Here is an 11870-nt window from a genome sequence, read left to right on the forward strand (position 1 = left end):
TGTGTGTGTGTGTGTGTGTGTGTGTGTGTTGTGGGGGGGGTTAAAAGTTTTCTTATTTTGATAAAGAAACAAAAGCTGAGTGTCTTTAGGAGGGAGGGGGGCTCAGCTTAATTGACTTAGACATAAGAAAGGGGGCTTTAAGAAGGTTGGGAACCACTAAACTAAATGCATTATTAGAGCAGGGGTGGGCAATGCTGGTCCTCRTGGGCCAGGATTGCCCACCCCTGTCAGTGTGRTACCTGTTCCTCTGAYTCAACACATCTGATTCAGTCATTGAATTCTCTCCTCAAGTTCTGCTTCAGCTTGGTAAGCCAACATGCAGGATAGAGACCCTCAGGGACTGCCTACCCCTGCCTTAGAGGTACTATAGGCCTTTAATTGTTTGTTGATTAAACAAATCTTTATTTTATTCTTTCTGTCTTTAATGAAGATAGTCATTAAATGGGCCCAACACCGAGGCTCGGTTTGGACCCATTCATTGTGCCMCTAGTTGACTCTTACCTCTGCGTAAACAAAGAGCGGCAGGACGAGCACCGCCAGCAGCAGATCTGCAAATGCCAGACTCACTATGAAGTAGTTAGTTGTAGTTTTTAAAGCCTTCTCCATGTAAACACTGAGGCACACGAGTACGTTCCCACCCGTGACAAAAAAAATCAGTAAAACTCCGAATATGAGCGCCGGGATGTTGAAATGTTCCGCTTCAACAACCACCTGCAGCTGCGTGGCGTTAAAACCCGTCCAGCTGTCTGTCATGGTTCCTGCTGGTGCTCCAGACCCATGGGCTGCTTGTCCGACCAGGAACCGCTTTGTTCAGAGGGGGTTTCATCTATGATACCCAGATCCATTAGTTTCATTAACAGCACGAGGGTTGTGAGTCTGAGAGCAACTGTGAAGATGCTCTGTGATCCCGGTGTGCTCCGCTCTCTGTGCRTAAAAAGGGAACCAGGCTTCATCCGACCGGATCCAAACCAGTTTCCTTTGCATTCCCTCCACTGACAGAACTCCTGTAACACAATGTGAACCGGGTTCCTCCAACCTGATCAGGAACAGGGGACGAATCAGAAGGCGAGAGCAAATCCGCAAATCTTCTTAGAGGATCTCTGGCTGCAAGACCAAGCAGCAGGGTTCAACAACAAACATGTCAGCGGTGGGCTGCAAATACACAAAACATTCACCTGGACCGGGTCGGACAGTGCCATAAAGACTCAAGTGTTATAAACACAAAAATAAACAATAAAAAACAACAAAACACAGAAACACYCCAATATATACAAACAGAAAAACAGACACAGGAAAATAAAACCTAATGAACTAAAATATGTCAGTCAGTATTTTGCTCTCTGTAAGGCATGCAGTTAATAAAAATATAAAGTAGTAATAAGTTGTAAAGTTTAGCATCAAGAAATGTCACTGGGTAATTTGATACATCTATGAACACAGGCACCCCGCTACAGAGCTGCTAATAAGTTAAAAAAAATAAAATAAAAAAAAAATTGTCCCACCAAAAAAAAAACATTAAAAATTCAATTTTAATTCGTCAAAATAGTTATAAAAACCACGCAAAACAAACTAACACACATCARTCTAAGTTATTGTTGCTTTTCTTTCAGCTGCACCCTTCTTCAGGGAGCCGTTCTTTCTTGTGAGTTCACAGGCATGAATGGTTTGAAAATTATTTTACACTGGTTGCCCTTCTTAAGSATGTAACTTTAGGAGGGGTGTATTGACTGGATCAAATTATTATRGGGTCATAACCCCCTAACACCCTGTAAATTACACCCATGACCCTTACTGACACAACAGGATTATGAGATCCCACTGAGATCAGTACWAACAGCAGCAGCCCCAAACCTCAGCAAGCTTCAAGTAATTTGTAATTAGAAGTCATTTGCATTATTTGCTATAAGAAACATGTGAGGTGTAAATGCTTTTTGTTTTTCTTAGGTGGACCTAGACCTAATCTTTTGGACCGGCTGCACCTCTTACATATGTTGAGGATGGCTGTTGGCTACTACCACAACAAATTGTTTCTCTGTAGGCCAACTGCACCAAYGCTCTCCTACTGTAATGTGTAGTTCAGGGGAGCAGTCATGATCAAAGGTCTGTTCTCCTTAAAGGGACCCCAGATTAGTTGTAACATAAGACTTTATTTAATAAACATATATTTTAACTGTAAAATAAATATTGTAAAAATACTGTAAGATGTTTAGTTTTTTTAATTTTTAAACTAAAAGTTTAAAAATATAGTACAAGGACGGGGCCATTTTATTTACATGCAAAGCATTCTGGGTAAATGATGACATCAACTAGGTCATCGGTGCGAGGCTGCTAGTGAGCTATATCCACCCTGAAGGTTAATCTTGGACAATATCTGATGATCGACTCTTAAATGAAACCAGAGAGCGTTGACAGAGAGGAGAAGGTAGAAATGACTCAGTCTGTAACTGAAAATATGGATGGAGGACCTCAGTTTAGCTTGTTTGTCGCGCTAGCACTGAGCTAATACATATAAGGCAATATAGCGTCAGTGCTAGCACAAAGGCTAACAGGCTAAGCTGAGGTTCTTCTTCCATGAAGCAGCTCTGTTGTCCTCCATCCATATTTTCAGTTACAGGCTGAGTCATTTCTACCTTCTCCTCTCTGTCAACGCTCTCTGGTTTCATTTAAAAGAGTCGATCATCAGATATTGTCCAAGATTAACCTTCAGAGTGGATATAGCTCGCTAGCAGCCTCGCATCGATGACCTACTCAAGTCATCATTTACCCAGAATGCTTTGCATGTAAATAAAATGGCTTCATCCGTGTTAAAATATATTTTTAAAAATGTACAAAACTAAATATCCTACAGTATTTTTACAGTCTTTATTTTACAGTTAAACTAAATGTTTATCAAATAAAGTCTAATGTTACAACTAATCAGGGATCCCTTTAACTTTYCCTTGTGCYCAAGCCTGTCGGAGGATGTTTTCCTTAACAGAATATYCCAAAAACCTCACAATCAGTGAGCGTGGAGTAGCTGTSGAGCAGTGAGCGCACGATGAGCCCTCTCAGTGCTAGTGTTGAGTTCAGGTGGAAGTTGGAGAGCATTTTGGAGTAGCTCCTTAACAAAAGCTTGAACATCCCATCTGTCCCATTCCTCGGTGCTTGATATGTTCCTGATATGTTTTTAAATTGTTCCACCTCAGCCTGTTTGCACATTGTCACATTTGTCTGTCAGGTTCATCTCTCTGAAGAAGGTATTGAAGCGCTCGTTCATGGTAGTGTCTTTATTAGTCCTGTTTTTGAATGTCATTAGCTTGTCTCCTCTCTCTTTAACAGATGTCTCCAGTCTTGCCAGATAAAGCTTGCTTTGAGAGTAGTTTTTCTAGCTTCGTCATTATATTACACTGGGTCACGTGCATTAGCTTCTGCAGCTACACTCGTTTGCATCAGTTAGCTGTTTCAAGTTCTCACTTTTGTCCTTGTTGTGGTTGTTTGTTTGTTTGTTTGTGACCTTGCTTCTGACAGATGATGCCATATTGTTCTGAATAAAATCACAGTTTTGCGGTTGTTAGGAAATTACATTTAGCTGATGGAATCCTCTCTCTATGCTGTTGCTGCAGCATGACATCACCAGAACTCAGCCTTTTTAAGACGTATTGGGCTGAAATTTGTTGTGGTGATAGCCGAGAACAATCCTTGTCACATACTGAGTCCAAATCAAAGATTCAAGATGGCTGCTATAAGTAAACAGAAGAATTGACCAAAGCTCAGTTATTTTTAGCCATATTGTGGGGAAATTTGGAATGGTTGTTGATCACAGTGATGTGATGTGGACGTCACCCTTTCATAGTTACAGGAATTCTTCTAGTTAACTTTATTGATTTAGGTCCACAGCATGATCTTTAGTAACAGCAGATTTTCACAATAAGAGAGTGATTAAACCAGTTTTAAATCTGACCTGAAAAATTCTTCAGAATGTCAGAAACATTTCCAGCTACCAACGTTCTTTTGTTGGATTCCTACTAGAATGCACCAGGGCCTCCAGTGCAGACTGAGCCGTGCTGGTAAAAAAGATGCAAGTATTTTAGTGGGAGGCTGCGAGTCCACTGCTGCAATCTGAGGCTGTGAGATGAAGTCACAAACACTGCAACTGTAGTCGACTCCCACTCTCCGGCCAGCACAGACATGCCTTTATGTGGCTGAGTACCAGCTGGTACCACGGGCTCCTCATCTTTGTTGGGACTTCATTTGTTGATGCCCCTGAAATCAGGACATGGAACTAAAATCGAAGAGCAAACCTGTGGACGTTCTTCTTGGATGTGTTGCTGCCGTCTGCTTTTGTACAGTTTGTTGGGCTCAAAGACGTGAGTGGAGCTTTGATTTGTTTGTTTGGTGTCAAGGTCGTCTGTCACTTTGCCTCTTCGCACTTTTACAAAGTATTTTCTGTTTAGATTTGATCTCAGTGGTCAGAAGATTTCACAACAAAAGTTCTGCTTTTATCTCTTTGATTCCAGTTTGGTTTCTAAATTATCCATCCATCCATTTTCTGTACACGCTCCTTCCTTTTTACAGGGTTGCGTGGTGATTTCTAGATTCGATTAAACCAATTAGATTTCTAGGAATTTTAATAAAATGTTTTTTTCAAATAATGAGAACTGATTAGTCGAATGTTTTGTTTATCCAGAGGACATGGACATGTGTTAACAAACAGAAATAAAGAAATGATAAATCCTTGATGATGTGATTTCACATCACGACTCTCAGTCAGCCTGTTGATGTCTTTGTGTTGTTTTTGTTGCTTCAGAGTAGAACTAGTTGTTTGTTCCAGTGAGTTGAATTTTTTTCAGTGTTAAAATCCTCAAATAAAATTTTTATAAGAGGTATTGTAGCTTTTTGCTTATATAATACTGCATGCCCAAGGATCAGCTGAGTTTATATGAATCAAGATCAGCACATAGTGACTGTTTTTCAGAGGTGAACTTATTGTTCTTAGTTTCTGACTTTAGAAATAAACCAACCCCTCAGAACAAATTAGCTCTTTGACTACAATATTAAAATGTAATATTTTGATAATACAATATTTCCCCACCTTGGTTCCCTGAGCCCCCTGAAGAAAATCTTTAGATTTTATACGACACAGGTTTAACATCAGCTGTTTTCCTTGTAGTTTTTGTTTGGTGCAGGAGAAGTGAAGGTATGAGAGAAAATGTTTTCTCATAGCTATAAGTTTTAACAGGTGAAGTACAGAGTGACTCCTTAAACCTGCAACTGAGCAACAATTGACTGTCAGAGACAATGCATGCTTATGATGGCTGTTTACAGTGAAATCAATAATTAACATTTACTGCTTTGTTTACATATTGCATTATTTCCACCTAATTTATAAAAACATGTTTTTTTCCTTACCTGGGGTCAGAGGAACAGAATTTGAGCTGGTGATTTGAACTGTTTTAAAGGACGTGCATGTTATTCWCCCTTCTAATTACTCTTTAAACATTGTTTCCTCTCATTTGTTTGGATGTTTTTTACATTGTTCCAATAATTGTCCTTTTCATCAGGCTGTCCTGTGCAGCCTCTCATAAAGAAGAAAAACCTCAACCCTAGTTCTTTCAAACTACAGACCTATATTTAAAMTGCTTTTTTTGTCAAAAGTTTTAGAGGCAGTTGTTTTTTTTTTTTTCAGCTCTAGAGAGATTTATCTGCCAACAACACTGGTGAAATATTTCTGTCAGGTTTTAAACCAGGCTGCAGCACAGAGATGGCCTTTTAAGAGTTTTCAAAGAATTTTTTATAACAGTTGATTCAGGCAGCTCTGCTGTTTTACTGATTTTAGACCTCGCTGCTGCCCTTGATACTGTGGAGAATAATGTTTTTTTGTCACATCTTGAGCTGGTTGTATCAAAGGCACAGTTTTATCTTGTTTGGTGATTCTTCCTCCTCTGCAGCTCTTCTGATTTGTGGGGTCCCACAAGGGTCTTTTTTAAAGTCCACTCCTTTTTAACTCTATTTGCTGTCTTGATATTCAGATTTATATGCCCATCAAGTTAGTCAGGGCCTCTCCACTGTAAACACTCTTCAGTTGTCTAAATTCTATAAAAATATGGTTGAAGTTAAACTTCCTGAAAGTAAGACTGAAATCATCAGTTTTGGTAAAACTAACTCATGATGACCTTCTTGGCCCTTTAGCTTCATACAGACACTCTGCTGTCAGGACAAAAASATAAACACAGATGTAAAATACAGATTTTTCTCAAATTAAGATGGATTGCCAGAGTGAATTCATAAAGACCATGAAGAAGTGATTCATGCTTTTATTACCTCTCGTTTGGATTATTGTTATGTATGCTGGCTTGGATAAATCATCTCGGCATCGTTCACAAATTGTCCAGAACTCTGCWGCTCATCTTTTACCAGGTACTAAAAGCATGAACACATAACCTTGGTCCTGGCTTCTCTCCACTGGCAAACTGATTTTATGATTTTACTGTTGGCTTTTTAAGTTTTTGATGGTCTGACTCCATCATATTTACCTGATCTTCTTAACATCTACACTCCTGTCAGAAAACTCTGGTCTACYAACCAGTTTCTCTTACATGCTCATWGATCCAACATGAAATCCAGAGATGATCAAGCTTTTGCAGTTATTGCTCCAAAACTGTGGAAAAGTTGATCTCATTTTATTAGGTCCGCCAAGACTGTTGAAGTTTTTAAATCTTTTTCAATTCAATTCAACTCAGTTATGTAGGACCAAGTCACAACATACATTGTCTCAGGGCACTTTACATGAAAAAAGAACAATCTGAAGAAGGACTGGTCCAGGTGCACCTTCCTCTGGAAAAGAGACGAAGAAAAAACACGTTATTGATAGAAATAATTACAATAAACATGTAGAGAATAGAGACCAAAGACAACAGCAGAGTGAGGAAATGTGCTCAGTTTGTGCTCCAGCAGTCTAAGTCTGTAGCAGCAGAAATGAAGAATAATTCAGGAAACCTAAGTTTAAATATAGGATTTATCAAAAAGGAAAGTCTTCAGTCTAATGTTAAAAGTAGACAGAGTGTCAGCCTCACCGACAGAAACTGGAAGTTGGTTCCACAAGAGAGGAGCTTGATAACTGATAATTTAAATTTAGCATTTGGTAAAAATGAGTTCAATGTAAGAACAGTGAGCTAAATAATAATAGAATATTAGTGGACATTTTTAAACACTCAGAAAGTGAACTAAATAATAAAAAATGGGTTTGTGCTATTTTTTAACATTTCATTTTACACTTGGTGACCCATACATACCCCTTTGAACATTTTCCTGTAAATCGTCTGTACATAATCCATGTAGTTTACAGACAATCTTTACAACTTGTATTAACTACAGTAGTTATGTAACACAATATAGATAACTTGATTAAATGATTCTATTACATCAAGTCATCATATACCCAATGTGGATCGATATATTGATCGTAGACTTGTGAATTGAATTGTATCATGACAGACTTATCATCATCCAAACAAATCAATATAATGTTGTATTGTGATAAACCTGGGTATTTACACCTGCATTAACCTGTGATATTTGATGTAAAGTTAAAAGAATGAGATTAATATGTACAAAGGAATGTTAAATAATAGTACGAGACACTGATTTCCTATCAGTGACTATCAACTGATCAGAAACAAACAGATTAAATAAGCTTCACTTCTCACCTGGTCAGGACCAAGTTGGTTTCAGAGGTATAGTTAACCATAGAAACATGTGCTTCCTCTTTTGTGCAACCAAATCAAAGATCAGTTCAATTAAAATGACACAAAAATCATTGTTTGATCATACTTTTGTACAACAGGCCTCTGGTAAAGATATAAACAGAACCAGAACAACAACAACAGAGCAAAAGGCTGGCGTGGCAGCAGAACCTGCAGACTGTGGCTGGGGAATGGAGGGATAAACACAAGAATAACCAGACGTGGCATGAATAAGGCACAATGCTAAACTGTTCTGGAGTGAAAACTGAGAAGGACTGCATCTGTTGATGGCGTGGCAGGCTGACTGAGGGAGCAGTGGGAGGTGGCACAGAGGCAAACTCAAAGACTGACCGTATAAGAACACAAGTTACAGAACTAAACTCTGTCAGAACATACAGAAAATAAAACACAATTTACAAATAGAAATCAACTTTATAATGAAACAGAAGGAAACTACCATAAAATAACCAAAAACACAGACCATGACAAGGGTCAAGATTTGAAATGAGTAAACAACTTGTTTATGTATCATCTCTGTTGTTCTCTGAATAAATTGTGGTATTTGTTTCTGTTCCTCCTGCAGTCTGCACAGTGCCTCCTGGTCCTGTAACCATACCAGAAAACAACACAGTGGACATCCAGGTGGTAAAAATCATCTCCAGCAGCGATGTGAGTCTGAAGGTCACAGTGAACCCAGAGGACCTGTTCTATATTAAAGGAAACATCCTGATGGTGAAGAGAGGTCTGGATTATGAGGTAATTCAGCTCAATCCCAGCTGATACCAACAAACTGTGGACGTCAGACTCCCAAACCCCTGTGACCCCCCGAGTCATGTCAGGATATCTTGATGTGTAAATTAAATATCATGAGGGTCAGTTTACAGGCAGTGTGTTTAATATGCCATTGTTAACTAAAAAAACTAGCTAAACACTAACTAAAAAAGACCAAAAAAGCCCTGAAAGAGTCATACAGTGTATTTTTATAAAACAGCAAACAAAGATGCAACAAATGTTTGATACGTGTTAATCTACAATAATATTATACATTCACTAACCAACCTATCAGGTACTCTGTAACACTGAACGGTCTTACCAGCCTGAAAAATCACTTCAAAACACAGCATTGATGTCAATCCCCCACCAGGACAAACAGTGGTCAGAGTGTGGGAAAAACAGACAAACACAAGAATCGTTTCTCTTTTTGTTTCTGTATTTAGTGCATTCATCTCCAACTTTCAAGCCAAGAAAATTAAGTTTGAATTTTTTTGTAATCTTTCATTGTGGTGTGGGAAAAACAACTTTAATTATCTTTTTCTGTATAATTTTCTTATTTCAAAGTTTAATAATAGGATTTTTAGTGAGGGTTTTCTTTTTACTTGCCGTGTTGTATAAAGTACCACAAAGTGATAATTGAGTAAAAGTACAAGTATCTTACCAGAAAATTACTTTGGTAAAGGTTAAAGTCTTCTTTAGGAATATTACTTAAGTAAAAGTATTAAAGTATCTGATATTTTTTGTACTTAAAGGGCCAGTATTATGTGTTTCTCAGGCATACATTTAAATACTATACCATAATAAAGTATCTATGTCACCTTTAGTTGTTATTAAAATGCAAWTTTTCTCTTTAAATAGAAAATAAACTTATCTTCTCATCACTTCCTCTTCTAAACGCCTTGAAATTGGCCTCTGTCTCTTTAAGAACCACCTTCCGCTTCTGTCTCACCCATTTCAGTGCGGGGGGGGTGCTTCGTGCTCGCGAGGGGGGTGGGGGCTGCTATGATGCAGTTTACTTGGCATCTGAAAATACATTTTCTCAAAGGTATTTTTAATCTGAAAAGAGCTTCACAGACTGAAAACGGATCTTAGGAGCTCCGCAGACAGTTTAAGTTTCACGTTCAGTTTCACCCGAGAGCCTGCAGGAGTCATGGGCGGGGTGTGTGGGGAGGGGGGTGGGGAGGTCTGCTCTGCCATGAGGAAGCTCGGCTTAAAGACACGTCCCAGGGGCGTTTCTGGTCTCCACCTGTTGTTTTGCTCCTCAGCATGTCTTCCTAAAAAAGCTGCAGGATTTCTCAAACATGCATGAATGAGTCAAAGCAAGGCTTTGGGCATGTTTTTTTATGAGAGTATAATATTATAACATGATATAAAACTCAAAAAAGTGGATTTTACATGATATGCCCCTTTACGTATTAAAAGTAAAAGTATTGATTTAAAATAAAAATCTTAATCTTAATATTAAAATCTGTAATGACATTTATTAGGAGGTGACCTCACAAAAAAACTGCAGAAATGACTGTTGTATTAAAATAGTTAATTTATGTTAAATTTAGGATGTCTATCCGTTTCAGTTTATATACATATATCAAGGCTGCACAAACCTTTTCCCCAAAATGACAGTCTATCTGAGGGCTGCGGCCAAATGCAATAATATAATTCATGAAATACAAATACTTCTTAAGTACAGTCCTTGTTTTTAAATGGTTATGTGCTGCTGGAGTTAAATTCACTCCATCTAGGAGGCACAGTTTATATGGATAGTATTTATTTTTTACAATAACAAGCTGGAATGAAAACAAGCAAAAATTAAATATAAGTAATGACTTTCTACTTCTTRCCTTTTTAAAAAATGTAAGAAGTAGAAGTAAAAAGTAGGCTGAAAAATAATTGTTCAAGTAAAGTACAGATACACAAAAATTCTACTGAAGTACAGTAACAAAGTATTTGTACTTACCGGTAGTTACTTTACAACTCTGGTTGATAGACGGTAAAGCATAAGAAATAAATGTTAAGTCTGTCTAAATTTAATATTTTTAATTTATTTGTTAGTTTATAAATCTTTTAAATGCTATATAAACCACAATGTTTACATAGCTGAGTCTAAATGTTGTAACTCACTGCACTGACTCTTGTCACCAAGCAGTTTCATATAGCATATTTCATGTTGTTGGTCTATATTAGGCAACACAGACATAGAGTAAATATTAATCAACCCATCAGAGAGCCTTTGGCTGCTGATAAGAAATATATAAATATGCACAGCATACAAGCTGTGTCTGGAATAAATCTAACATTATAGGACAGACGGTGAATCTGTGCTCTGTCCTAATTTTTATTTAAGCGCCTGCCCTTCAAAGTATCTATACACACCACTGCTTATCTCAGTATGCTTCATATATATATATTTTAATTTTAACTGTGTCTTTATTATGATGTGTGTGATTTTCCAGTCTTTGCTCAGTCCGACTCTGGTGGTGTGGGTGAAGTGTACCCGAGCTGGCTCCAGATCTGTGAGTATTAATGAGTAAAGAAGATGTTAAAGAACTGGAGAACAAGGATTCAAACTGCACGCACATATTTCATATATTTTTTCCTTCAAACTGATCTTTTTTTTCTGTCATTGCTCATCTCTCCTCCAGGTGAACGAGTCTGTAGAGGTTTTGGTTGAGAATGTGAACGATAACCCACCAAACTTTGCTCAGAACCACTACGCTCTGGATGTGAATGAGGTGAATGGAGTTGTTCTTCCACATTTTGCAGAGATGTGTGCATTAATGTCTAGYTTTAACTGTTCGAGTTGTTTTTCCTGCAGCTCAGTCCTGTTAACTCCAGCATCAGACTGATTGAAGCAACAGATGTTGATTCAGAGCTGCTGTTTTATCGCCTAGAGCCTGCAACAGTAAGAATCCACTGATTATTCTTTATCGCCCGACGCCAAGATGAAGGAACGATAACGTGTTTGTGCCGAGTCTGTATGTGTGCATGAGTGTTTGTTTCTCATGTTATCTCACAAACTGGAAGATGACTTTTAAGATGTCAGGAAAAAATCACTGGGTGTGCACGTACATGTGTGTGTTCAAGCTAATTCCAGATGGACACCAGCTGACCTCATGAAAGAAAAGGCTTAGCTTTACAGATATTGAGCTAATATTTGCCTGAACATCATTCAACACATGCAGCTGTGGATGAGTGTTTAGGGGAGTGTCGTAATTGTGGCAGGAAGAATAAACCCAGGTTGCAGTCTGGCTCAAGAAGGTCAAACAAAAGTATTTATTAAGTAACAAAAACTGCTGTAAGGACAGCTTTACTTACAAAAAATCACGGAGGTCACAGGCACGAGGGAACAGGAAACAGCAAACAAAATGATCCGAC

At 38.2% G+C, this 11870-nt stretch overlaps 2 protein-coding genes across 2 annotated transcripts in view; one reads left to right on the top strand and one right to left on the bottom strand.

The window, feature by feature from the left end:
• drd4b (dopamine receptor D4b) overlaps nucleotides 1-1264 on the bottom strand; it is a gene marked incomplete in the record, with an annotated part of 10457 nt that extends 9193 nt beyond the window's left edge. Inside the window, 1 exon segment of the mRNA XM_014001805.1 lies at nucleotides 502-1264. Within this exon segment, the coding sequence (XP_013857259.1) occupies nucleotides 502-753 (252 nt within the window).
• A 1683-nt stretch (nucleotides 1265-2947) lies between these two features.
• Nucleotides 2948-11870, top strand: part of cdhr5a (cadherin-related family member 5a) — a 22542-nt gene continuing 13619 nt past the window's right edge. The window contains exons 1-5 of the mRNA XM_014001806.1: nucleotides 2948-4346; nucleotides 8305-8477; nucleotides 10949-11008; nucleotides 11138-11227; nucleotides 11311-11397. Coding sequence (XP_013857260.1) covers nucleotides 4256-4346; nucleotides 8305-8477; nucleotides 10949-11008; nucleotides 11138-11227; nucleotides 11311-11397 — 501 coding nt within the window. The 5' untranslated portion in view covers nucleotides 2948-4255. The remainder of the gene's footprint in view (nucleotides 4347-8304; nucleotides 8478-10948; nucleotides 11009-11137; nucleotides 11228-11310; nucleotides 11398-11870) is intronic.

This window comes from Austrofundulus limnaeus, unplaced genomic scaffold (assembly GCF_001266775.1).
Source record: "Austrofundulus limnaeus strain Quisiro unplaced genomic scaffold, Austrofundulus_limnaeus-1.0 Scaffold10, whole genome shotgun sequence".
Taxonomy (NCBI): Eukaryota; Metazoa; Chordata; class Actinopteri; order Cyprinodontiformes; family Rivulidae; genus Austrofundulus; species Austrofundulus limnaeus.